This window comes from Pelecanus crispus, chromosome Z, assembly GCF_030463565.1.
Source record: "Pelecanus crispus isolate bPelCri1 chromosome Z, bPelCri1.pri, whole genome shotgun sequence".
NCBI classification, from domain to species: Eukaryota; Metazoa; Chordata; class Aves; order Pelecaniformes; family Pelecanidae; genus Pelecanus; species Pelecanus crispus.
The window spans coordinates 29,279,555-29,306,171 of record NC_134676.1 but is presented as its reverse complement, the minus strand read 5'-3'; the positions used below and the strand labels follow the sequence as shown (position 1 = coordinate 29,306,171).

Below are 26,617 nucleotides of genomic sequence, written 5' to 3'. Positions count from 1 at the left end.
GCATCATGGCCTGGGACAGAGTTTGCCTCTGGTGCCACAGTGGGGAGCTGTGATCACCTCGCATGGATCTTGGAAAAGGCGGCAAGCAGAGGCCGTATCTTTGATCCCTGAGCTGCCTGCTGTGGGTACCAGCTCCCTGTGTAGCATGAGGAGGTATAGGATACTGATTTTTTTTTATTTTTTTTTTTTTTTTTTTAACATAGGTCCAGATAAAACGCACAGGAGGCTGAAGGAAGATGACGCTCTACCCTGGTACCCTGGGAATGTCTGGCAGGAGGTTGCTGCTTTCTGTAACTGTCTCAGAAATACAAGTGGGGAATTCAAAGTATAAGACAGATGAACAAAGAAGGTAACAGAGTGGAACTACGAACAGCCCTAGGGAAAACCAGAACAGACAGGGAAGAGTGTTGTAAAGTGCTCGTCCAACTTACACGCAAATAGTAATGCTAGCATTGTACATGATAAACCCTTCACTTGACTGAATCCTGTCTGGATGAAAATGTATAGATTTAAAGTTATGTTTCTGTCACCCAACACTGAGTGGACAGCCAGGTTCTTTTAGGGATGCTTGGCAGAACAATGACAGCACTAAATCATAGTTAAATTTTAAGCTTTATTTTCTTAACAGGAAATTACTATTAGTATAGCACAGAATTTATGATTTGAATGGCACAGGATTTCTCCAAGCAGCATCAATGTAGTACAGTCTGTAAGTAGCATAATACAGAATTTGTAACACAACTTAAGTTATGATTTCTAATCACCTAAGTAATACGGAATTTATAATACCACTTATCATTTCTAATCACTTGGACCCTCTGCAGATCGGGTCAAATCTTAATACATGGCTTGCTGTATCAATATAACAATCTAGACTTGAAAATTGTATGAAAGAATACAAGTCACTCCCAGATCCTTGGAGGAAGCAGATGATGGTGGAGGCGTCCCTGGCCACCAGGGTGTCCCAGTCTCACTGTCCAGCAGCAGTTCTGGTCCAAGTTCCCCCTTAGAACTTCTAGCTGCTTGGTTTCACAGACAGTGCTCTGGGTGCTGTTACACTTCTCTGTTCGGTGACAGAGTCGTCAACAACACCCGGCTGGCCCGGTGCCTGGGACCTTCAAGGCTGGCAAGGAAGGGAGTAATTGGCCTGGTGCCCAGAAACCTTGAGGCCAGTAGGGAGGGGAAGGAGAAATCTGTTTGGTTTGTTTACTTGGTGCACAGGACCTTCAGGGTCTCATAATGAGGGGAAAGGGAACAAATATGTGACCTCTTCAGTCCCAGAGAACGGCTGCTTGCCTTATAAAATGGCATTAGTTACACTAACCACATTACCAGGGGTTGGGAGCAGGGGGTACAGGTCGCAGTTCCTTTAAGAATGGCTTTATAGACAGCATCTTAACTTCTTTTAATCAAATGTTAGCAATCTGTTTATGGCTATTCTTCACTGTCTTCGAAGGTTCAGTTTTTATCTCAGCCATTGTCTAACTGTGAGAAAGCAGAATTTCTCTGAGCAATTACAAAGCGGATGTGTAAAATTTTGTTTTCTCCTTGGTAGAATCATTTCACACCTATATTACTGTCCTCTATGAACAGAGGTGCTTACTTCTTTAGCTTTCTTTTACGTCCCTGCCAGACAGATACAGCCTGTCTGTCTTGCACTGCAAGGTTTCTAAGCTGTTGCAGCCAGTAGTAGCTGTAAATGAGTGTTAATTCTGACAAATGTACCCACTGCATTGCAGACTAGCGTTCATGTGTTGTGTACTCCCTCTGTTAAATAGACCAGAACACCCTGCAAAGTCAAACATGAATGATTGAGACAAAGACTTTGCTCAGCTCTGAAGCATTTGGCTGTTATTACTACACGAGATTGTGCTAGGCAGTCTGCTTTGTGAGGCAGAGTTCATGACATCTGTGATCACATGCTGCACACTGAATTTGGCAAAAATAATTTAATCAGGAAAAGCAACTTGTTTGCTAACACTCTGAAATAACAGAATGCTGTCATTCAAGTTCAAACGTAAAATACTAACATTCCTGTAAGAAATTACATTGGCAAGAGCTTTTGGTAAAAGGTTTGGGGAGAATCAAGTTGGAGTTAAGATTTTGATTGCAGAATTTTCAGACTCCTCTGGTCTTGTGGTGTGCCATGGCAAGGAAACACTGCTGCCTTCAGACCCAGGGGTGTGGTTCCAAGGTAACTCCTAGTGTCTTCTCCCTGCCATCAGAGGCTACAGAAATGATGCACCAAAACAAAACCAGCAGGCTGACATTTCAAAATGCTTATCAATGCTGAATCAGGGGCTTTAAAAAATTTTACCACTGTAAACAAAGAAAACTAAATACTGAGAATACTGAGTATTTACACTGAGAGAAACAAAAATCCATTGTGCCTCAGAGAAACACAAAGTATGTGGAGTGAAGCATGCTGTTAATATTGCATAATCAACAGTTGTCTGTGCTTTCTTGACATTGATTTTTTTCCAGCAAGTATTTTTTTTGCACAGATTACCCCTGCCCCCCGTTTGCTAACTCTGACTAGGTTTTCCTCAGGGTGTCTGAATCATAGCTTATGAAATACTGCTGGCTGTTCCCTGCAGGGCCCTCACAAGAGCCACAGAAAACAATTCCATGTTCACTGCCTTAGCAGCATAATGTTATGCTATAGAAGGAGCTCTCAGTGCAGGCAACGGCTTCTGAAAGATGACCATCTTCACCCTTGTACTCACTTTTGTGGGATAGGTGGTGATGACTATTTTGCTGACAATTGTTTGAAATTCTACAGCAAAAAGATGGAAGAGATTTTACATTTTGCTGTCTTAATCTATGTTCCTCTATTTTTCTGTCTTCCCATATCATCCAAAAATGCATTTTCTAGGCTACCTTTCCAGGAAATAGTTACAAATTAGTCAGTTTATTTCCTATATATTAACTCAATGCTGACTGAAGTTCAAGACAAAATGCAAAACAGATAGTGAATGTTCATCATTTAGAACAAGTACTTTCCTGTAACACAAATAATACAGAAAAAGGAACTTCTCTTCCTTATGCATACTTATATAGCATGTCTGTACATAAGGTGTCTTAAAAACTAATCAGAAATGGCTCAGGTTATGATATTTCAAGAAAACACCAGTTTGCATTTTATTTGCATTGTTTTTCCACAACCATGGGAAGTTCAACATTTGTTTTTACAAAGGCCATTAAATCTCAGTATTTCTAATGTACAACCTTGCAGTAATTACCACTTCATAGTCTTTTATTTTAAAATTGCTTACAATAAGACATATTTTTCTAGATTTTGATTATGAAACAATTTCCCTCCCTTGTTTCCAAGGCATGTCAGATTTACTGTTTCTTTCATCTGATTTAATCATGCATGATAGAGTAAAACTGGTGTAAAGCCCGCATAAAAATACAATCGTCAAAGCCTGGGAGACAGATAATACTGAAATGTAGCAAGGATTTCACCAACACCCACAAGATCAGCTACATTTTCTTGCTGCACCTTCCCTTAAAGTTCATTCAATTTCAGATTTCAGCTTCATGAAAGAAATGGATCTCCGGACTGGCTCTCACATGAACAATCTTTCAGAGGTTAATTCTGACCTGATTTACACCTTTTATACACCACAGATGTTTCAGTACAGAGTCAGAGAGAAATTTGGCAACAAATTCAGGTTTAATCCATGTAGGTTTGGATTTTTTTTTCCCCCTATATTTCCCCCTATTGTATATTCAGTCACTTTGAAATAACAAAGTTAGCATTTTGAATTCATTATTTCTCTGGCTCTGACCCAAAGAACTCGGCTGGATTATTGCCCAGCTTTCCAGTACCTTTGGTCAGGATCACAGTGCACGTACTTTAAATAGTATTGATTTTCTTTGTGATACGGAATGACTTTCAAATAGAAAAATTAAATATGGTAGAGACAATGTATTAGGAATACAGTAACTTACCTGGGGGTCTACTCATGTCTTGTAAACTTAGGTGGAGAGTAACTTGGGAGACTGGGCTCACTACTCATGGACTGGGGAAGCGGGGACTAGGGGTGGATGTGTGTCAAAGATGCCAGACCTCTAGTGGACACAATGGAGAAACGCTTATGGAAAAACATCCAACACCTTATGGGGGATCCATATGTACTGTCAGGAGAAAAGCTTCTGAAAACTCTCTTTCAAAAGCTTGTCTATTATTTGTGCAAAACTATCACAAGTCCCATCACTCAGCATAGTTTTAAGTGCAGGGGTCCCAGAAAATCAGTTAACATGGCCTGATTTTTTCAACTGATTTCAAAATCATAATTGCTGTTCTAACTAAACAGCTACACCGGGACATCCCTCCGAAATGGGGGATGAGATGCTTGAGGGCAGCCCCAGGGGAAGAGATCTGGGGGTTTGGGTTGATGGCAAGTTAACAGTGTGCCCTGGCAGCCAAAAGGACCAGCCATGTCCTGGGGTGCATCGAGCACAGCATAGCTGGCCGGTCAAGGGAGGCGATTGTCTCACTCTACACTCTACAGATGCGGCCCCGCCTCGAGTACTGTGTGCAGTTTTGGGTGCCTCAATGTAAGAAGGACATCAAACTGTTAGAGTGCATCCAGAGGAGGGCAACCAAGATGGTGAAAGGCCTTGAGGGCAAGACTTAGGAGGAGTGGCTGAGGTCGCTTGGTTTGCTTGGCCCCTAGAAGAGAAGGCTGAGGGGTGACTTCATCGCAGCCTACGGCTCCCTCATGGCGGGCAGCAGGGGGGAGGTGCTGATCTCCTCTCTCTGGTGACCAGGGATAGGACATGAGGAGATGGAATGGAGCTGCATCAGGGGAAGTTCAGATTGGACATAGTGAAGAACATTTTCTCAGAGAGGGTGGTGGGACACTGGGACAGGCTCCCCAGGGAAGCGGTCATGGCACCAAGCCTGTCAGAGTTCAAGGAGCGTCTGGATAACACCCTTAGTCATATGGTTAGTTGTAGATAGTCCTGTGAGGAGCAGGGAGTTGGACTCAATGGTCCTGATGGATCCTTTCCAACTTGAGATGTTTTATGATCCAAAGGACCACACTTTGGCTGAAGAAGGCTGGAAGCAGGCTCTGGCTTCTCTTCCCATATGGCTGAGGTCTGCTTTCAGCCACTGCAGGGAGGATATTTAAGGAGCGAGGATTTCTGCACTTGCAATTAGGCTTCCTTATACCAGAGAAATTTCTACCAAGGACACTCTGGCCTAGTTGTTGCAGGATTACAACAGGAAGGCAGCAGCAGGTGGAAAGAAATCAGGTAGGAATTAAACTACCATCATCAAAGTCCTTCAGTTTATTACCAGCTGCTTAAAAATCGGAAAAAGCCAAAAGCTAACACAGTAATATTAACTGGGGATCTTGAAAACAATCACACATGCTGCACATTTTGGTATTATTAACAGTAAAGACATCTATCTTCTATGGTGATATACCTCAATACCTAAACAAATTTCTTCCTATGAATATGTTAACAATGATGTGATCAAGTAGGACACTCGGCAAGGTGCCACCCACTGCACTTAGTGTAAACATTTAGATGGTTAAAACTGGTTATATTTACAAAGCTTTTCATGCACGACAACTAACTTTTTCTTCTAAAATTGTATAAAATGTATTTAAGAGAAGGATGACATCACATATTTCTATGAACAATGAAAGAAGAGGAAGTATATTAAAAGGCTTAACTAAAACCAGAAAGTAGTTGAACTTTCTGTAACTAAAGTTACAGAACAACCATCCCTTGTTACTGATTGCAGGGCTAAAAAAGCAGTTCAAATCTCCAAGCCAAGAACTGACACCCGCAGAAGAGCCAACCATTATTCCTTGATATTTTGAAGGAGCCTTAATAAATGAGACTCAATAACCTGTTGAACTAAAGCAGAGAAAAAAATCAGGTTAATCAGCGTTCAGTGGTTTTTCACATCTTTATGGTTGCACTAGTTTTTCTTGGCAGATGCTGGCTTGTCCTGTACAATCATTTAATAAAAAACAGGAACAAATTCACTCTGGGAAAAAGAGTTTGCATCATTTCAGAAAATGAAAGCTTCATATAATGCAAAACCAATACACCAGTAAGGCAGATGATGGTTTTTGGAGGTGATGATCTGTTCTCTGGTTTGAGTGGGCAGATAGCATATGGAAGGAAATTTTTAAGCCTGTAACTGGAAAGTAGGCAAAAATGTTTATTAGAAACTACTTCTGTGGAATGTTTTGAGATTGAACTCTTGAAGTAGTCCCACATCCAGACATCTGTGAAGTTACTGTCCCCCCCGATAAGCACAGGGCTCTGCTTGGAGAAGCTACATGTGCAATGCTGGGCTTACTTTTGGATTCAGCTCATTTCTGTAATGGCAGACATTTCACAGCTTTCAAAATGAAGGCAGCATGAGGGAAAAACAACGAAGAGTCCCTTCCTTGCCTCTGTTTTCCAGAACCAAGTAAGGTAGCCTAATTCACTGATGCTGGCACCATTACTGTCTGCCTCCAAGACAAACTAGAGCTAGATCTAGCCTGACAGAGGAAGAAGGTTTTGCCAGCTACATCACATCATGCCAATCAACAGAGCACCAGGGTGAGGGGTTCAGGAGGCCTGCAGGCCTCTTATTGTCTGGGTGTCCTGGTTTCGGCTGGGATAGAATGAATTTTCTTCCTAGTAGCTGGCATAGAGCTGTGTTTTGGATTTAGTAGGAGAAGAATGTTGATAACACGCTGATGTTTTAGTTGTTGCTGAGTACTGCTTATGCTAGTCAAGGACTTTTCAGCTTCCCATGCTCTGCCAGGTGCACAAGAAACTGGGAGGGGGCAGAGCTAGGACAGCTGATCCAAACTGACCAAAGGGCTATTCCATACCATACGACATCATGCTCAGTATATAAACTGGGGGGGGTTGGCCAGGGAGCAGCAATCGCTGCTCGGAAACTGGCTGGGTATCGGTCAGCATGTGGTGAGCAACTGCATTGTGCATCACTTGCTTTATTTATTTATTTATTATTATTATTATTATTATTATTATTATTATTATTATTATTATTTTGTTACTATTTTACTTTATTTCAATTATTAAGCTGTTCTTATCTCAACCCAGGAGTGTTTCTCACTCTTACTCCTCCGATTCTCTCCCCCATCCCACCGGGGTAGGGGGAGTGAGCGAGTGGCCTGCGTGGTGCTTAGTTGCTGGCTGGGGCTAAACCACGACACCGGGGTAACACACGCTCCTTTGTACAGGGTGGGGGAGCAGCTCAGCTCCCCCTGTCTGGATCATGGCTGCATCAGCCCTACACACCATTACTTGTGCCCACAGGTGCAGATCCAGGTCGGTGACATTTCTTACTAGGTACCTAGCTTTCTGAGACAGGAACAGAAGCTCCTACCCATGTTGGGCTGATACATTTAGGTCTATTAAGGCTTTTAGGACAGGGATCTTCTTACAGCTGCAAAACCTCTACTAGGCCATTACAGCAGCTATGTAAACAAGGAGCAGTAAAAATAAAAATCAAAGAATTTACATTTGCAATACTTACCACTCCGATAGCCCAAGGCTACAGCCAAATCCATGGAATTATAGCCAGCATCTGTTTCGATAGTTGGATCAGCACCACTTTCTATGTAAAACAGGAAAAGAAACTCATGTTTCTGACAATGAGAACTGATAGTAGATTATTACTGATGATTCAGTTTGGACAGTCTGCTTACCAAGGAGAATTTTTACACATTTCACGTGGTTCCCATGTACTGCATATAGTAGAGGTGTGCCTCCATTCTGCAAAAGCAGGGAAAATCCTTAATGATTGAGGAGTCTGCAACTGTAATTCCTTAACACACCAGTATATTTCTATGTATCAGTAACAGACTTCACAGTTTTTATAAAAATGAGGTTCTGTTTTGGTTCTTCACAACTTCCATCTTTTTCTGTCTACTGTTTAGACTATAAGCTGACCCTTCCACAAGGATTCAGCATTAGTCTCATTCTCTTTTTACCAAGAAACCAGAACTAGTAGGACCAACTTCTGTTATCCTATGGAAGTCTTGAAACTCTCAGATATTTCAGAAGAAGTAGAACAATTTTCAAACCCAAGCCAGTGCTGTGCCAGTTCAAATTTCTGACCAAAGCACACTCTGACATAATTTCAAGCTAGAGACTTACCCAGTCGTACTCATTGACATCAACTCCACAGTCGAGCAGCATTTTGACAATATCTGTATATCCCTTACTGCAAGCCAGTGAGAGGGCACTTTCTCGCCCTTTCCCCAAAATCTGAGGATCTGCACCCTGAAATAATTAAAAAAAAAAAAAATTAACCATGTTTTTTTTAAATATGAGGTTTTACACAGAACTTAAGACTTTTAAGTGTACAGCAGCAGTGACAAACTTAGGAAGGCAAACTGAACTAAAAAGTAAATAAATAAATTTAAAATGAAATGTGTTTTTTTCCTTACATTCTGCAGGAGAAATTCCACTACTGCTATCTGCCCATGAGCTGCAGCCCACATCAGAGGGGTAAATCCTTCTTCATCCTTATGATTGATTACATTTTCTGTTTAAAGAAAAATATGCAACTTAGTAATCCCTTTCACTAAGGCACTGTACGAGCTGGTGAAGGACGTTGATGCATCCATGGGGAATGGACTGAGGTCCCAGTGTGTCCTACAAGTCATTCTCATCTTAACTTTAGAAACAAAATTCTGTCCCAATGGTGGTGCAAATACCTTTGTCCAAGAAAGAAAAAAACATCCAACTGACCAAAGTAAAATTTAAGATTTGGGTTTTTTTTTTTTTTTTAAGCTCTATAAATCAAGCTCTGTTTTTACTCACAAATGTTACAAGTTTTCTGTAATCTGGGCTTTATCTTTAGAAAGAAGAGAAGGGCTACTTGAATAATAAAGAGGTACATTCTGTATTATACTTCAGAAAGTGGGTTTTTTTCAATAGAGTGAGCCACACAATCTTGTAAAGAATGAGCTTGCAATGCAATATAGATAGTATAACTCCATTCCCCCCAAAGTTCATGTAATCAACAGGATGTTTTGTGGAAGCAATTAAGGTCTACTTCTAGTGCAGCTGGAAGAAGGAAAAAGAACTTTTTTTAACAATTGGCTGACTGAAATAGTTGAGTTAGATTTTTTTTTTAATATATGAGTACTTAAAAAATCCCATGCTTATCATAGCACCATAATACGCATTTTTAACTGTTACTGACACTCCAGAATTGATTTGCTTTCCATATGCGTGGCTCATTACAAAGTATATAGACTCGGCAACTCATTATCTGCTTTCCAGTAAACATTTCAACAAAGACACACTGAAAGCATGGCTGATTACTAATAACACAGTAAGAATATACTATTAACAGTACTGAATTCAATACATTATGTAGAGTTGAAATTTTGTGTATGTATTATGGACACACAAATGTCACACTGAAGACTATCACACAGCTCAGAATGAGCGGCACTATTATATTGCAGGCTTAAATTACCAACATGCAGCTCTATATATTGGTTGATTAAATAGGATTGGAAAACCACCATTAATAGAAATGTGTTTTAAATTACAAAGATCATTAAAAAAACCCAAAACTCTTCTGATAGAACTAACAGATTCTGCCTTCTCATTTCCATGGATTACCTATACAGCTGCAGAGCAGGGGGAGGAAGGGATTTACCTACAACTCCTATTAACCCTAATGTTTAATTTAAAATTGTAGCAATGAGTGAATAAAAGACTGATGTGAAACAACAGTCCACATCCACAAAGAACAGATACCTCAAATATCCTTCAATTTGTATCAGAATTGAGGATTTTTTTTTAATACAGCTTTGAGGGAGAAGTCAAACACAACAGCGTATAAATGCCCCAAACAAAAAAGGAAGGCATTTAACCTCCCTCTGTCTCACCTTGTTCAATACGTGTGGCCAGATACAACATTTCTCCCTGAGCAGCCAGCTGATGAACTGATAAAGCTGCAAAAAGGGAAGCAAAAGCATGTGTCACACACACCAATTTTCATTCTGCTCTATTTGGAGCTGGGCATAACACGTCCATTGGACTGAGCAGTACAGAACTTGGATTTGAGAGTGTAGATAAGTTTCATCTTACACTCTGAACTGGAACCATTATCTTAAAAACTGAAAAGTTTCCAAAGAGTTTCATAGGTTTAGGTAATTTTTTAACCAATGTGTAAATCATACTAGAAAACAAAGATACTTCCTATACGAACTCTTTACAAGGCAACATGTTATGTTCTCTGCTACTTAATCAGCAACCCAAGATCATATTACGAACATCTATCAAATGAAAATATGTATCTTTTGATAAATTAAGGCTGTGTAGTTTAAAAATGACATTGAAGAGACCACATGCCATCAGGAGACCTGTCATGCTGCTCAATAAAGGCCATAGCATGAGTCTCACTCATTACAACGTGGAATAGATCAGACATTACAAAACTATACACAACATGACTAGACCTACAGGGGAAGAAAAAGATTGTGCATGGGTTTTTTTTAATTATTATTTTTAATAAAAAGTACCAAGCATTAAAAGCAGAATAATTCTTAAAAGATGATGAAGAAAAAAATCTCTGATCCCACAGTAAACTCTGCACAGACCCATGGTTTTGATAATTACAACTTGGAGCAGGTCTGAAAGGTGCTCAGGAGGGAATATGTAGTACATTATCCACATTATATAATACCAAATTAGCTAATGATTACATAATATGTAATTGTTCACTGTCCTCTTCCTATTCAGTACATGAAAGTTTGATTTTTTTCAGAAAGACTGCATATTTTGTGAGGCCTATGTTGCAGCTCCAGATTAATTTTTCCCATGCAAGCAGCCTTTTTTTAAAAAAACCTGGACTTAAAATGCTGCCTTCCTGACTTTCAAGATCCATGACAATCATGACAGTCTGTAGCACTTACCAATCACCTAATTTTAATAAACTTTACAAGATGCCCGAGTTCTGAAAACAAGTATATGAATGTCCTGGTTTCGGCTGGGATAGAGTTAATTTTCTTCCTAGTAGCAGGCATAGTGCTGTGTTTTGGATTTAGCAGGAGAAGAATGTTGATAACACGCTGATGTTTTAGTTGTTGCTGAGTACTGCTTATGCTAGTCAAGGACTTTTCAGCTTCCCACGCTCTGCCAGGTGCACAAGAAACTGGGAGGGGGCAGAGCCAGGACAGCTGATCCAAACTGACCAAAGGGCTATTCCATACCATATGACATCATGCTCAGTATATAAACTGGGGGGGGGTTGGCCGGGGAGCAGCGATCGCTGCTCGGGAACTGTCTGAGTATCGGTCGGCGGGTGGTGAGCAATTGCATTGTGCATCACTTGCTTTGTATATCATTATTACTATTATCATTATTATATTGTTACTATTATTGTTACTATTTTACTTTATTTCAATTATTAAGCTGTTCTTATCTCAACCCAGGAGTGTTTCTCACTCTTACTCCTCCAATTCTCTCCCCCATCCCATCGGGGTAGGGAGAGTGAGCGAGAGGCTGCGTGGTGCTTAGTTGCTGGCTGGGGCTAAACAACGACAATGAAGCACATTAACTTAAAGCTTAGAAAGGATCAGAAAAACATTTATCTATATTTTTAAAACAAATAATTGGATCCTTTCTGGAAAACAAGCTTCACTCATGAATCCAATACAGCAGGTGAATTACTATTTTAAGGTTGGAACCATATGAAAGCAGACAAGACTATCTCAGTGTTTTCTTCCTATGTTAAAGTTCATTACAACACCAAAGAAAAAACTGGAAAAATCTGTCAGGCATCTAACATACAGTTCACAAAATAATTATTAACAGTAAGACAGAAGGATACTTACAGTTTACAAGCAGAGGAGTTGTAGAGACTTCATTTCCCCTGTGTTTGTTAGTTAGAGTAGTTGATTGTTTTATTGGTGAGAAATGCTTAGTAGTTGATGGAGTATAAACATGTCTTACTTGGATACCAGGGGAAGGAGAAGTGTGGATGTTGCACTCAGCTACATTGAACAGAGAGAACAGACAGGATTTTAGTACTCCTAAGATCATTAAAAGAAAGCCACAGATTCTAAGTCAAACTAGAAAACACCAGTATCACAAGATCTTTAAAAGCCATGTTAAGTAAGCTTTGTGACATGTGGTTTCTCCACTGTGTATTGTGAGAGTTGAATAAAGGGCTGTATTCATTTCTGGCATGAAACAATGCTGCTACCCCACAGGTTCAGTATGGTGTAATGTCACCCAGACACAGGTTGGTGTCTAAATGAGGTAAGCTTTTGTCCAGATTTTCAACAGGCCTGGCATGGATTTATCAGGTAGGATGGCTCCACTTAGCCTATCATACCTCACTAACACTCTCCAGTGCAATAACATGATGCAGCTCTGGTCAGCCATGTAGTCAGGTAACTGCTCAGCTCATCCCTTCGCCCACTCTCTAACCAGTCCACTGCAAGAATGGAGATGACCTTCACTAATTTTCTTCACCAGGACTTCGTCCACTCCTGTTGGATATTTTATTACAAAATATGTATGTTATCTTGGCTTCTAATTCTCAAAATTAGGTTTTGAGAAGTAACTGAGAAGCCAAATAATTTTTAAGAAGCTAACCGATTTAATACTGGAAAAACATATTGAAGGATTAAACTCCATTACTGGCTAAATTGATTTGACACCAGTGTGCACTAATAATTAATGACTGGAAGCTAATTAACATGCACACCAAGTTCACACCATAAAGAACTTAATGATCATAAACCCAACCACAAATTTGGGGAGAGAACCAAGTAGAGGGTAACACGATGAAAACGAAATTACATTCTGTTTGCCAATCAAATAGCTACAGCTGATGTGATAAAATTAAGAGACCTACCAGGGATTTTTGACCTGCGGTCCCTGGATCCGCAGGGCTACTTCTAAGGGGTTCACAAATGTTACCCAAGAAAAACAACCCTATCACTGATGGGTCTAAATTTGCCGTTCAGGTCTGCAGCTCCACTAGAAAGCACTTATGGCCTGCAAATCAAAAAAGTTTGAAAATTACAATGGCTGAACTGCAGCCAAACAATACAAATCAGAGAAATCATCAAAATCCACAATAGGTCAGTGTTTGTATTTGCTATAGGAAATGGGTCAAATTCAACCTCATGAAAAGAACCGTCTGAAATATTACAGCAAGCACTGGAAACCACAATTGTCAAAGGGAAATAGACAGATGTCCTAATTCTGCTGTCCGCTGATATGCTCAGCCATGAAAAAGCACAGATCAGTTCTGGTGAAGCTGCGCAGCAATCGCTGGAGATTAGCTGCAGGGATCCAGAATTGCACTAATGTTTGCTTTCAAGTACTGTGAAGCTGAATTGGCTAGCCAATCGCTACAACTACAGGCTTTGCATACAGCCATATTGATAAAACAAAGTCAACCACATGACCTGTTTTATTTTATCATTGTACTAGTGAAAAGGTAAAACGTGCTGCAGAAAGCAACTGAAGTTGAAATGATCATATAGTACTTTCAGTAGCGTTCTGTGAAGATACATACATTCAACACTGTGTAACATGCTGTAGGCCATGCCAACCAAAAGAAGTAAGCTTGTTTTCATAATCAGCATCAGCTCTTATTAAATTACAATAGAGACTTTTTGTGCCACTATTTTTCCAATTAAAAAAATAATTTAAAATGTGATTTAAAAAATAATTTTGGGGAAAATTAATTTTACATTAATAATCCATTACACATATAATAAAAATGTTAGGGGAACAAATCTTAGAAAACTATTACTGATTAACACGCATATAAGGCAGAGGCTTTTTTTCTTATAAAAAACATAACAGCTTAACAGGATGACACAGTCCACACATAACAATTTGTACCATAAAGTTCAACCTTTAAATAAGACAGATGCCACTTCAAGGTCAGAGTTAACTTGGTCTTGAATATTTTTACTGTCCTCCTCATTCAAAGATTTCACAAATCGCGAGCAGACATTCATATCAAATCTATTGGGCAAAATGAATTTCATTCCCATGGCGACACTCTGAGCTGGGCTGTCCTCTGTGCTAGAGTCAAGCTGATGCTCCACTTTAATGTCCGGCATCGGCGGAAGGCTGTAGCTAGTAGGACATTCTTCTACAATCAACTGGGCCCCAGCATCTAAGTTTGTTGAAGATGCCATGGCGTCAGTCATGTAAAAGTTTTATGCAGAATGTTTCTTCATAGTTTCCAGGTAAGAGCAGTTCCGGCCAACCAAGCTGTATCTAAAGAGATCTGGGTATTTGAACAACCTGGAACTGAACACATGTAACACAGGTTAACAACATTCTGGTGAAGTAATACATAAAAATACATCAAACTTGGTCTCATTTAAGCTTGCAGCATTTGGTTTTGATAGTCAAAACCTCAGTGAAATATCACGCTTACTGCTGTCACATGCAATTGACCACATCTTGCATTTAAATTTTATCACATGGGTATTTAAGCCAAATTCTGTAACGAAGCCAATAGGAGTGTCCTCATCTAAGTAATGTTTCAGCATATTCACGTGGTTGCAATAAAAAAATCCATCAACAACAACAACCACGTTTATACCAAGACAGGAACAAGCTATAAGGAGCAGATGACTTTATTGCCTAAAAACATTAGACTTGAAGGAAAAGTTAAAGTGAATTTATGTCCCTTTATGACTTAAGTCTTTCCACAACCCGAGCGAAAAAAATGGCTTCTACCACACGCGTAGGAAAGGGACAAATCCCCTTCTAGACCGACGACAGCAAAACACCCCAGAATACCCGGGGCTTGTTGACAGCACGGCGGGAAGCCTAACGCCAGGCCGAGCTCCGCGGCAGCGCCCGGCAGGCAGAGCGGCCTGGCAGGCAGAGCGGCCCGGCAGCCCCGGCCGCTCCTGGCCTCCTCCCCCCGCGCTGCAGGCTGCCGGCTCCGCGACGGACGGGCCCGACGCCGAGCGGCGGCGACGCCGCCCTCCGCGGACGCCGCCCAGGAACCCCTCCGGCAGAGCGGGCCCGCGGCTCCGCTCCCGGCAGCCCCGCCTCACCTCAGCGCCGCCGTTTGGGCCGCTGACGGGGAAGCGGAAGTGACGCCGTACCGCCCCGCCAGCGGTAGGGCGGAAGTGACGCTCCATTGCTGGGGTGGCGATTGGCTGGGGGGGTCGCCTCCTGATGACGAATTGCTAACTCGTGCGCCTCGGCTCTCCTGCAGGCAGGCGTGGGGCTCGCCATAGCGGCAGCGGCAGCGGCGGCGGGGCGCGGCGTGGCTCTCGGCCCCGGAGGCGACGCGGATCGGCGCGGCCCTGCCCGAGCTCCTCCTGGAGAGCCAGCGCCTGGCCGGGCCCGCGGGCGGGAGCGCGACTCGGCGGCGGCCGCCGCTCCCTGAGGAGGCGCCGCGCAGGCCTTCGCCTCGCCCGGCGGCCCCCGCTCCTGCTCAGCCATGGCCACGTACAAGCCGGTGGTGGTTCAGGCGGTCCCCAAGCTCGGGGAGAGGATCACGCAGGACCTGGTGTACTGGCGGGGCTACAAGGTAGGAAGGCAGCCCTCTGCGGCGCGGGGGCTTGGGGCAGCGGGCCGGCGCCTGCGACCCCGTGGCTGGCGCGGCTCTTGCGGCGCTCGGTTAGAAGCGGTTCTTCGGTATCGCCCTGAAACCTGTTAAACGGCTTCCTAGGAAGCGGGGCTGACCCGTGCCCCAGATTGGCCCAACAGACGTAGTTATTGCCCTAGAATATATATATTTTTTTTTTTTTACTGCTTTCGTGCAAGTAATCAAAAGTATTTTTAAACTTGGGTGAGGGAATAAGATTGCTTTTTCCTCAAAACACACAGTTGATGGGTCAGTTGTAATGCGTGAATTGGAAAAAAAATTGTAAGAGCAGAAGTAGCGTGGCAGAAGAGAAGCTCAGTAGGATTGTATTTTAAAAATAAGTTGATTCTAAATGGAATTTTGAGCTCTCCGTAGGAAGAACAGATTTTGTTTTGCTGTTTTCATTTTTGGTGGTGTGCTTATGTGCATTTAATGATCTTTATTGCAATTGTTTTAGACACCTGTTCAGATAAAGGAATTTGGTGCAGTAAATAAGATTGACTTCTCTCCCGTTCCTCCATATAACTATGCTGTCACAGCCTCTTCAAGGGTAAGTCGCTTTTCCAAGTTTTTTATTTCTTGTCCTTCAGTTGGCATCGTAAGAGTGAACTTAATGTCTTCTTGTTTTGCTAGATCCACATTTATGGTCGTTACTCTCAGGAACCAATCAAAACATTTTCTCGCTTCAAAGATGCTGCTTATTGTGCCACATACAGAGATGATGGCAATCTGCTTGTTGCTGGCAGTGAGGAAGGTGCCATTCGCCTCTTTGACATTAGTGGAAGAGCACCGCTGAGACAATTTGATGGTCATACTAAGTAAGCCAGTGCTGTGTTTTTCTTTGCGTGCATAAGCTTGTTTGGTGTATTTACATATGTCTGCTTTGCCTGTTGCTGAAAAGCTGAATAATATTGATCTGTGTTGCTTGCAACTGTCTCATGTAGGTCTTGCTGAAAAGTAGATTTCTAAATTTAATTCAGGATTGGAGTGACTTCTTAAAAAATTCTAAACATGAATTAAGTACACGGAAGAATAAATACATTTTCTAATTCAGATAGGTGTCTCATAATACGTAGTCTAGACATAGTCTTGTGACTGCCTGGTGCTGATAAGCACTTTTTATTAGATGCTGGCAGGAAAAGAGTTTTAAAAGGTGGCTAAACAAAAACAGTGAAGAAATATGGCAGGAAAAGCAGGAATCCCTTAAAAAAAACCAAAACAGAAAAAGTGCATGATGGTGGGGTGGGGTTTGGGTGGGGAAGGACTTAGAAGAGGAGTTCTGATGAACCGGTGAGGAGAAGACAGTAATGCTTAGATTAAACAGATTGCTGTGCTATGGAAGACCAATATGTGTTTTATCTATCCAGAACAACAACAACAAATGCTCCCTTTCACAGGAAAGCACACAGGCAGACATTGAGAGTATTTCTGTTTGAGGTCTGTAGTTGTAGATTGGGTATTATCTTACATCCTAACCACTAGGTTAACTGTAATAAGATTTAGGATATCTGTGTTTTCTGTCAAGGTCATTCTCTGTTGGGATGTTATAATGATAATACAGATTTAAATAGTGATTTTAAAGGACAAGGAGAGTGTCCAATTGAGTCATACTTAAAACCCACTGTTAAAATGTTTTTCTGAAGGACGGTGCTAGTACGCAGACCTCTAAGTAACAAATGCAGAATTTACAGCTTTTGAATGAGCATCTATTAGACCTGTAAAACCTTTAAGGCAGATCATGTCAGTACTTAGGTAAGTCTCTGTCAGCATGATCCTTTTCTGGCCGGAAAGATAAAAACTAAAGTGTTTTTAATCTCTGAAGTGAGGTTTTGTAACTTCCAACAGTAAATACTTTGCACTCTGAAGTTAGAGAGAATACTTTAATAAGCTCTTCATACAGACTAACTGTTCTAGAAACAAGTCTATATTTTAACTTTGCATATTGTGGACTTTGGTTTTTAGAGCTGTTCATGTAGTGGGCTTCCTGTCTGATAAATACCGAATATTTTCTGGTGGTGATGATTACTCGTCAAATCTGTGGGATATTCCAAGTGCTACAGAAATCGTCTCATACAATGAACACACTGACTATGTGAGATGCGGCTGTGCAAGTAAAGTGAATGCAGATGTCTTTATAACAGGTTTGATTTTCTTTTTTATATATGCTTCTTTTGGATTGAATTGAAGGAAAATGCAGGACGATAGTTTTTGATACAGGAGGATCTAGTTTATTATATTTTAAACATGGAGGATCTGTCTTCCTGCTCAGTGCCTACTTTGTTGTTTCCTTTTGACTTGCTTTTTAAGCTTGACACTGATGTTTGTAGGGAAACTCTGAGTGAATGAATTTTTAACATCTTTTTGCTTTAGCCTGTTTGGGTTAATGGGACTGTTCTGACTGGCCTTTGAAAGTTTTAAGAAAATGCTGTGAATATATCCTGTAGTTGGGATTGAGTGAAGTGTTTTATCCCGTTTCCATAGGAGGGCCCTAGTTCCATTGTAGTTTGTACAGCCCCAAACTAGCAGACTCAAAAATAAAAGGTCATGTGTGGAGTTATTTGAAACCAGTTGCTTTTGGTTTTCCTAGCACTAGCTTTCTACTAATCTGTGGTAACTTGCTGTGGAAAAACTAGTATTCCTTACTTCAGCAGGCACAAGAGGCTAGGTTTCATCAGGTTGCTTGATATTTATTGTTATAAATACACTTGATTAATGGAAGGGAAATAAAATTAAGACTTAAATTACTTTTAAGTAACTGCTTTTAAGACATGTTGCTAGGGCTAGAATTAGAAGACTTATGTTGTCTGAAGGCTGTAAATTAATCAGGGTAAACCACGAGGTGTTCTAAGTGTATGGTTTAAAACTCTTTCCATTTGGCAGGAGCTCCTTTAGATTATAGGATGTGGCTGGTTTAGTTCCTGAAATCATTGAAATGGTGAAACTGAAGCTATTTACGGTGTTGTTTGCAGGTTCTTATGATCACACTGTGAAACTGTTTGATGCACGAACAAAAAGTAGTGTCATGACAATTGAACATGGCCAGCCCGTGGAGAGTGTGCTTCTGTTCCCTTCTGGTGGGCTTCTAGTATCTGCAGGTACTTCAATAAAATCAATTTTTTCTGTGGCCCTAATTTGAGAAATATTTCAGCTGGTTCTTTCTTGTGTGGTGTTTTCATTTGGTAATGAAGTGGTAAGTGATGTAACAGCTTGATTTCTCAAAGATCTTCTTTAGCAATCTGTGTTGATCTGGAGGGTGAAGGTAGGAGCCTTTTTGTCTCTGATTTAATTTTGTTGTGGCTGGTCCAAAAGAAAAAGACATTGATAATGACAAGAGACAGACTTTAATTAGCCTGTTGCTAAAGTGAAGGAATGAACATACTAAAGAAGTTTTGAAAAGATGGGACTGTAGCTTTCTCTTAATGATGACAAGGTTTTTTAGTCTCTTCTTGCCATTGCGTCAGAAGTCCGGTAACCCAGTGGTATCTAAATTATTTTTGGTAAGGAGTATGTTGAATCATTCAGCTGTGCCTGCAGAATGGCCTGAAAAAGAGCAGGCTTGCAGTGTGTCTTGTCCCAGGAGATAGTCGTAATGGATGGGGACAGTGAGTAGGTACAGAAAACTGTGTTGTGAAGGAGGCACTGTATCACTCTGAAAGCTTCTCCAGAGAAGCGTAAATGTGTATGTATGTCAAACAGTTTTCTGTGCTTCCTTCTTACAGGAGGTCGATATGTCAAAGTTTGGGATGTACTAAAAGGTGGACAATTACTAGTTTCACTTAAAAATCACCATAAAACTGTAACTTGTTTATGCCTGAACAGCTCTGGACAAAGGTTATTGTCAGGATCCCTGGACAGGTTAGTATATTTGGTGGCTTTGTTGTGATTTAAATTCTTTAGGACTTTTTTCCTTTGAAAGTTGTTATACATCAGTGTGAATCTGTGCATGTTTTTTGGGCTTCAACACTTTTAACCGTTAGAGATATAACTTATTTGAAAACATATATTGGGGCCAAGGTACATACTGCGATACACATTATCCTTTTCCTCTTACTAGTCTGAACGTCAGTAAGGGTTGCATGTGCCATTTGGGAATGCATGTGAGGAACTTCTGAATAAGCATTCATTTTTCTGAATCTCTAAACTGACCTTTGCAGTCTCCATAAAGTAACTAGTCTTTACTTTAATACAGTTTAAATAACTGAAAGTGTATTAGTATTCACCTTTAAAGAGCCTGTTTTTTGTGACTTCGTGCTGTTGCTTTTTGTACCCAAGATGCACGGGTGAAATATGTCCTCCTTGCTTTTTTGTTTGTTTGTTTGGGTTGAGTTGCTGAGTACCGGTACTCTTATCTGTTGTCTCTGAGACTTCAGAAATATGAAGTGGTCTGAAATGACAGTGGTCTGTTCTCTTCCTCCCTCCCTGCCTCCTGTACTTTCTAGGCTTCTTCAGGCTTTATGATTACAAAGCATAAGCTGAAGGATCACACCAGCTGTGCAGCTATTTGTCATTCAGTGCTCACAACACTAAAGTTCATACTTGTTGTAAGATAGTGTTTTGTTTTCCCATTTGTTAAATATTTCCTACCTTCAACCAAAACATTAAAGAGCAGCCGGATACAAGAATATCTATGGATTTACTTCCAGAAATTGTCAATAGAGCTTACATTTAAGATTTAAGAACAAATTTGAAGACATGCTGTCTTAGTGTTTCCTAATAAGCATTGCTGAAGTCAGATAGTCACTACATCTGTCTTCAATTTCTTCTTCTGTCCTTGCCCCATTTTCATCTTTTTTGGCTAAGGGTAATCGTTTCTTGACTTCTGTGTATCTTTTAACAGAACCTTTCTGTTGCGGGAGAGGTAATAACCAAGAAGCTCAGTGGTAGTCTGAGGGATGCTTTGTATAAATACTCAGTTTCCTTAAATGATCTGTGAGAGTGATGAAATTCCTGTAAAGTGTCTACAATAAGGCATTAATAGCAAGGTTTTAATCATTACTCTTCTGTATAGGCATGTGAAGATTTACAGTACTACTTCCTACAAAGTAGTCCACAGCTTTAACTATGCAACATCCATCCTCAGTCTTGCGTTGTCGGTAAGTACATTAGAAATCTTTTTAGGCAAGGTAATTACTGATACCTTTTAAATCACTGAAGTAATTAATTTTTGTTTTCATCACTATTGTGTGTTTCAGAAGAATGCTGTACATGTAAAGTAGGATGACTGAATATATCCCTCCTGAGTAGAAAATGCATTAAGAGGTTTTAAACACAATCAGGTACCAGGTGTTACCTGATTAGATCTCTACAAAATTGTGTGTTTATCAAGGACAGAATATATCATAGGGAAAGTCCTTTGACTTTTAAGAAGATTATACTCATAGAGATGCCTTCCAGCTTAAGTTATTATATGATACTGTGATTAGAGCCTTATCATGAAGCAAAAAAGTTTGCAAATCTGCATGGTAGAGCATGCATCACCAAATACAACACTAGGTTCCTAACTGTGTGATTTCTTCATTTTAGCCTGAAGATGAAACCATAGTTGTAGGCATGACCAATGGTGTGCTAAATGTTAAACACAGGAAACCTGAAGAAAGGAAAGAAAAGTCTCAAAAGAAGAGAAAACCAGTATATAGAACCTATGTGAAAGGAAGAACTTACATGCCAAAACAGGTATAGGGTGGTGAGAAAATGTATACTGAAGCACACCTCAGAATTTCTTTTTTGTTTTGGTGTGTGCCAAGTTGAAGAAAGGGAAGGGAGGGAAGATACAAGGACATACCAGCTTGTTCATGGTAATAATCTAATCCATTGTGTGTGTGTATCTGTCTTATTCTGAACTCATCTTTCAATTCTAGGAAGATTTCTGTGTCAGTAAACCTGTAAAACGTGTTTTGAGGAAATATGACAAGCTGCTGAAGAGTTTTCAGTCTTCCAAGGCCCTTGATGCAGTACTGGAGGTAAGGCATTGTTTTTTGTCTCATCAGAGTTGTGTGCTGTGATCTGACGTGGATTCAAAATTATACACTAATTTTATTTTAGTGTATAACTAGGAAGGAATCAAACTTGTGGGGGTTCTTGTCGTGGTTTAGCCCCAGCCAGCAGCTAAGCACCACGCAGCCACTCGCTCACTCCCCCTACCCCGATGCGATGGGGGAGAGAATCGGAGGAGTAAGAGTGAGAAACACTCCTGGGTTGAGATAAGAACAGCTTAATAATTGAAATAAAGTAAAACAGTAACAATAATAGTAACACTATAATAATAATAATATACAAAGCAAGTGATGCACAATGCAGTTGCTCACCACACGCTGACCGATACCCAGACAGCTCCTGAGCAGTGATCGCTGCTCCCTGGCCAACCCCCCCCAGTTTATATACTGAGCATGATGTCATATGGTATGGAATAGCCCTTTGGTCAGTTTGGATCAGCTGTCCTGGCTCTGCCCCCTCCCAGTTTCTTGTGCACCTGGCAGAGCGTGGGAAGCCGAAAAGTCCTTGTCTAGCATAAGCAGTATTTAGCAACAACTAAAACATCAGTGTGTTATCAACATTCTTCTCATCGTAAATCCAAAACACAGGACTATGCCAGCTACTAGGAAGAAAATTAACTCTTATCTCAGTTGAAACCAGGACAGTTCTGTTTTGGTTTTGCTGATATCAGCCCTGTTTCATGTGTAAAGATGTTGCTTTGGTACTAAACTTTTCTTATGTATGTCCAGCCACCCATCAGGCTTTATACTCCTGAAGTTACAGTTGCAGTCATGCAGGAACTACATCGCAGAGGAACGCTGAGGAGTGCACTTGCAGGCCGAGACGAGAAGCAAATTCATCTCCTTCTTACCTTCGTGGCAAGGTATTATTTTCACCTGAGTACTCTCTGATTATTTTGAGACCTGTATTTCTTAATAGCTTTTGCCACAGAGTCTCAACAGATCATGGGTGAAATGCTGGTGCTCTTGAAATCTGAAAGGTCTGGGATTTCACTCATAGTACTGAACTAGTTTACCTGTTAGCACAAAAAAATTTTGCTGTCATGAGAGAGTATATTTACTTTGCCAGACATTCTACCCTTAGTCTATTATTTCCTATCTCCTCAATGAAACTTGTGTCTTCATGTACCTGAGGCTTTTGCCAGTCCTCCAACCCCACTGTCCTGCTGAAAGGAGGAGGGTAAATACCACATGTAGCTTTTTTTGACTCGCATCTCTGACTGCTGTTCTGTGACGTCTTTTCATGAATAAAAAAATTGTCTATATGCCTTATGAGAAAGCTGCTTTGTTGGTGGGAGGAGTGCAGTTGGCAAACCCAGTAAAATTAGGATGTCTTCTAATTTTGCAGGCGTGTGATTGAGCCTAGATTTACTCCTGTACTGGTGACTGTTGCAGATATGATCACTGGTAAGTACAACATAAAAAAAGATTCTCAAAGCCATATAGCTAGCTTGGAAATAAGGTAAAAAGTGCTACATTTTTAAGAAACCAAACCTTCACGGGCTTGTTTAGAAGTATGAACTCAGTGTCAAGAGAATGATCCATGAACAGATATTGCCAGATAATTTTGACCACAGTCAGTATCTGATTTGCACTGGCTGCAGGAAGCTCCTCATGGTCTCTTAAGTATCTGGTGCTTCATGTTTTTATACTTACATGGTACAAGTGAATTCTGCTTCTCTGGTGAGGTGAAAATAGTATTTGAGGTTGTGAAAACTTCTGTTAGTTTGACTTACTGTTGCTGTGAGTACATACCAATAATTAACACTGTTCTCAGAACACCGTTAAAGTTGTCTTAGTTGTCCACAGTATTTGACTTGTGCCTGACTCCTTAAATGTACCTCTAACTAGCTAATATAATTTTCAAATTTTTATAGATACGTAGATTCTTAAGAGACTTTTTTCTTTGCAGACATTTATCAGCCTGTGGTTGGGCAGTCAGCAATTGTTGATAGACAATTCTTGAGACTTCAGGAAGCCATAGGAAAAGAGATCGACTATCAAGAGGAACTACTAGAAGTTTTGGGAATGATGGATACGCTATTTGCTACTTTTACTAAGAAAAGAGCTACGTACCTAGAAGAGAACAAAAGTAATGGTCTTACAGAGACCGCTGAAACAAATACGAATAACTGACTGGCAACCATCACCACAAATTGTCACAAAAATAATGTGGACTTGAAATACATGACCTGTTCTCCTGGTAATTTTTTATAATAATGACTTCCAAAATAAGCCCCTCTGTCTTGAAGTTCTGTCTTCCAAACTGTGTTTTTGAATAGGCTGAATTAGTGACGACAGAGAAAGAAGTACATTTTCAAGATTTTCCATGCAATGTTTTTCAAAAAATTGAGTTTTAAAGTTTTATTCTGATGTAACTTTTAAAGTGTTTGCTGCATCTGCTACTAAGTCATTATTTGATTTAGAGAAACAGTCAACAATTTTCAGTTTTTATTTATCAGAAAATAATTGGGGTTTGTCTAATTATAATGTGTCATTGTCCTTATTTAAGGTTAATATCCCATCTCACATACTTGGACATAGGAATAAAACCACATATGCATTTGATAAAACTTGACTACATTGTGTTTTCTCTCCCTGCTTCATCTCCGTTTCAGACTTCCATGAATTCATAGGAAACAGCAAAATGACTCAAAAAACCAAAAGCATGTTATTTTTTGTTTTCTTTTGTTTAGTGCAATAGAAGAAATATGCTTATGTATATTGAAAAATGTGTTAGTTTCATTTTTTAAAGAGTGCATATACATTTATGAATTATAGTTATCTAGAAAATAGATAATTCCTATTTCTAAAGGTAAATTAATTCAATTTAAACTACTGTAGTAAGTAAACTGCACACCAGTGCGAAAGTCCTTGGTTATGTAAAAGAACTCAATTTTTGTGTAATTCTATCACTTCCAATGTGCAGTAGATGCAGTTTGAGTCTACATTGATATTAGTATGTATTTGAAAACTGGGGTAATGGTTTATTTTAACTTCAAGTAGTGCTGGAGAAGGATGGTGTACTTTGGAAAGATGTGTGTGCCAAAGGCTGCTCAATGTACGTAGGATGACAGTAGGGTAGAACTTAGTCCTTAACCTGTTTCTGTGACTTGCATTTTCCCCCAGGCTTCAAATTTATTTGAGATATAATATGAAATTCCTGCAAAAGGCATTTGTTGAAGTGTGGCAGTGAAAGGTAGGTAACAGTGGTAAAAACAACTTGAACAATTTTGCAATTTCTACTTAAAATCTTAACAATCTTTGACTGAAGAGCGTGGAACAGTATCTCGTCTGCCCTTAAATTAATATGTGAGCAATATATGTTCCTGGCTGCGGTAATTTGCTGGTTTTGAAGACTTAGGATGATAACAGGTAATAATAAGGAACATACTCATGCAAACTTTAAACTTTTAGTTTCCTTGCTGCTTACTTTACTATTTTTATTTTTGTTTCTGCTAATAGACCCCAACTTTCTTTTGTCTTTTAGGAAATCTGTGTGCTACTTTTAATTGTGGGACTTAAATCAGGCAATATGTCTTAGGAGACTTCAGACAAAGTGAGTTTTCTGGTGGGGGGAGGCTCTTCCTGGAGCCTTCTTATTCAGTGACCCTTCAGTAGTGCTTGGAGTTGGAGGTGGACATTTCTCTTGGCAGCCTAGTGTTCCACAGCTTGAGAACCATGACCTTGACATCAAATATATTCTTAGTTCTTACTGACAATATTCGTGTCTAAAGTATGTATTCATTGTAGTGCTTTAGAGTTTGATGTGTGGCTAGCAGAACCATAGGAAGAAGTTAGATTAAAATAGCAGATTAGTTTGATCTAAATTGGAGAGATACGATTTGATGGGTGGACTGTTTTGTGGTTGAGGAATTGGTTGGATGGTCGCATCCAATGGCTCACTGTCCAGAAGGAGATTGGTGATGAGTGGTATCCCTCAGGGGTCCATACTGGGACCAGTACTGTTTTCAAATCTTAATGACAGAGACAGTGGGATTGAGTGCACCCTCAGCAAGTTTGTAGACAACGCCAAGCTGAGTGGTGCAGTTGACATGCCTGAGGGACGGGATGCCATCCAGAGGGACCTGGACAAGCTGGAGAGGTGGGCCTGTGTGAACCTCATGAAATTCAGCAAGGCCAAGTGCAAGGTCCTGCACCTGGGTTGGGGCAACCCCCGGTATTAATACAGGCTGGGGGATGAAGGGATTGAGAGCAGCCCTGAGGAGAAGGACTTGGGGGTACTGGTGGATGAAAAACTGGACATGAACCAGCAATGTGCGCTTGCAGCCCAGAAAGCCAACCGTATCCTATGCTGCATCAAAAGCAGCGTGGCCAGCAGGTCGAGGGAGGTGATTCTGCCCCTCTGCTCTGCTCTGGAGAGACCTCACCTGCAGTACTGCATCCAGCTCTGGGGTCCCCCGTACAAGACAGACCTGGACCTGTTGGAGTGGGTCCAGAGGAGGGCCACGAAGATGATCAGAGGGCTGGAACACCTCTCCTCTGAGGACAGGCTGAGAGAGTTGGGGTTGTTCAGCCTGGAGAAGGCTCTGGGGATACCTTATCACAGCTTTTCAGTACTTAAAGGGGGCTTGTAAGAAAGATGGGAACAGACTTTTTAGCAGGGCCTGTAGTGATAGGACAAGAGGTAATGGTTTTAAACTAAAAGAGGGTAGATCCAGACTAGATATAAAGAAGAAATTTTTTACAATGAGGGTGGTGAACACTGGAACAGGTTGCCCAGAGAGGTAGTGGAAGCCCCATCCCTGGAAACATTGAAGGTCAGGTTGGATGGGGTCTGAGCACCCTGATCTAGTTAAAGATGTTCCTGCTCACTGCAGGAGGGGTTAGACTAGATGACCTTTAGAAGTCCCTTCCAACCCAAACTATTCCATGATTCTGTGATCTTACGGTAATTTGGTTTATTATGACATTTACCATTCATGTTACTCTACCAAGTGAGTTTGCTAAGGTAGAGCTGGAAGCAGGTGTAAGATATCTACAGAAATGGGAATCTGATCAA

At 40.7% G+C, this 26,617-nt stretch overlaps 2 protein-coding genes and 1 long non-coding RNA gene across 7 annotated transcripts; 1 reads left to right on the top strand and 2 right to left on the bottom strand.

The window, feature by feature from the left end:
- Positions 1-596: 596 nt before the first annotated feature.
- LOC142596638 (uncharacterized) lies at positions 597-4,835 on the bottom strand. Its single transcript, XR_012831857.1, has 2 exons — positions 3,958-4,835; positions 597-2,776 (listed from the first exon to the last, which is right to left on the bottom strand). It is a non-coding gene; the product is annotated as an uncharacterized LOC142596638 (long non-coding RNA).
- Positions 4,836-4,878: 43 nt separating this feature from the next.
- Positions 4,879-15,098, bottom strand: ANKRA2 (ankyrin repeat family A member 2). Of its 4 annotated transcripts, none has more exons than XM_075725951.1 (9): positions 15,063-15,098; positions 13,898-14,301; positions 11,856-12,014; positions 9,906-9,971; positions 8,448-8,545; positions 8,155-8,280; positions 7,704-7,770; positions 7,532-7,612; positions 4,879-5,883 (listed from the first exon to the last, which is right to left on the bottom strand). In XM_075725951.1, exons 2-9 carry the CDS (start codon positions 14,196-14,198, stop codon positions 5,828-5,830), a joined length of 954 nt encoding a protein of 317 aa, XP_075582066.1. In that variant the 5' UTR covers positions 14,199-14,301; positions 15,063-15,098; the 3' UTR covers positions 4,879-5,827. The 4 variants fall into 4 exon arrangements, with proteins under 4 accessions (XP_075582066.1, XP_075582067.1, XP_075582069.1 ...); XM_075725952.1 differs by lacking the exon at positions 15,063-15,098 and adding an exon at positions 14,737-14,828; XM_075725954.1 differs by lacking the exon at positions 15,063-15,098 and adding an exon at positions 14,800-14,822.
- A 356-nt stretch (positions 15,099-15,454) lies between these two features.
- On the top strand, positions 15,455-24,250 carry UTP15 (UTP15 small subunit processome component). 2 transcript variants are annotated; one of them, XM_075726218.1, is made up of 12 exons: positions 15,455-15,544; positions 16,098-16,151; positions 16,235-16,419; positions 17,564-17,742; positions 18,571-18,696; positions 19,321-19,456; positions 20,610-20,694; positions 21,125-21,274; positions 21,460-21,561; positions 22,324-22,457; positions 22,943-23,001; positions 23,507-24,250. In XM_075726218.1, the coding sequence occupies exons 1-12, from the start codon at positions 15,455-15,457 to the stop codon at positions 23,728-23,730; spliced, it is 1,524 nt and encodes a 507-aa protein (XP_075582333.1). In that variant the 3' UTR covers positions 23,731-24,250. The 2 variants fall into 2 exon arrangements, with proteins under 2 accessions (XP_075582333.1, XP_075582332.1); XM_075726217.1 differs by having other exon boundaries at positions 16,059-16,151.
- The last annotated feature ends 2,367 nt before the right edge of the window (positions 24,251-26,617 follow it).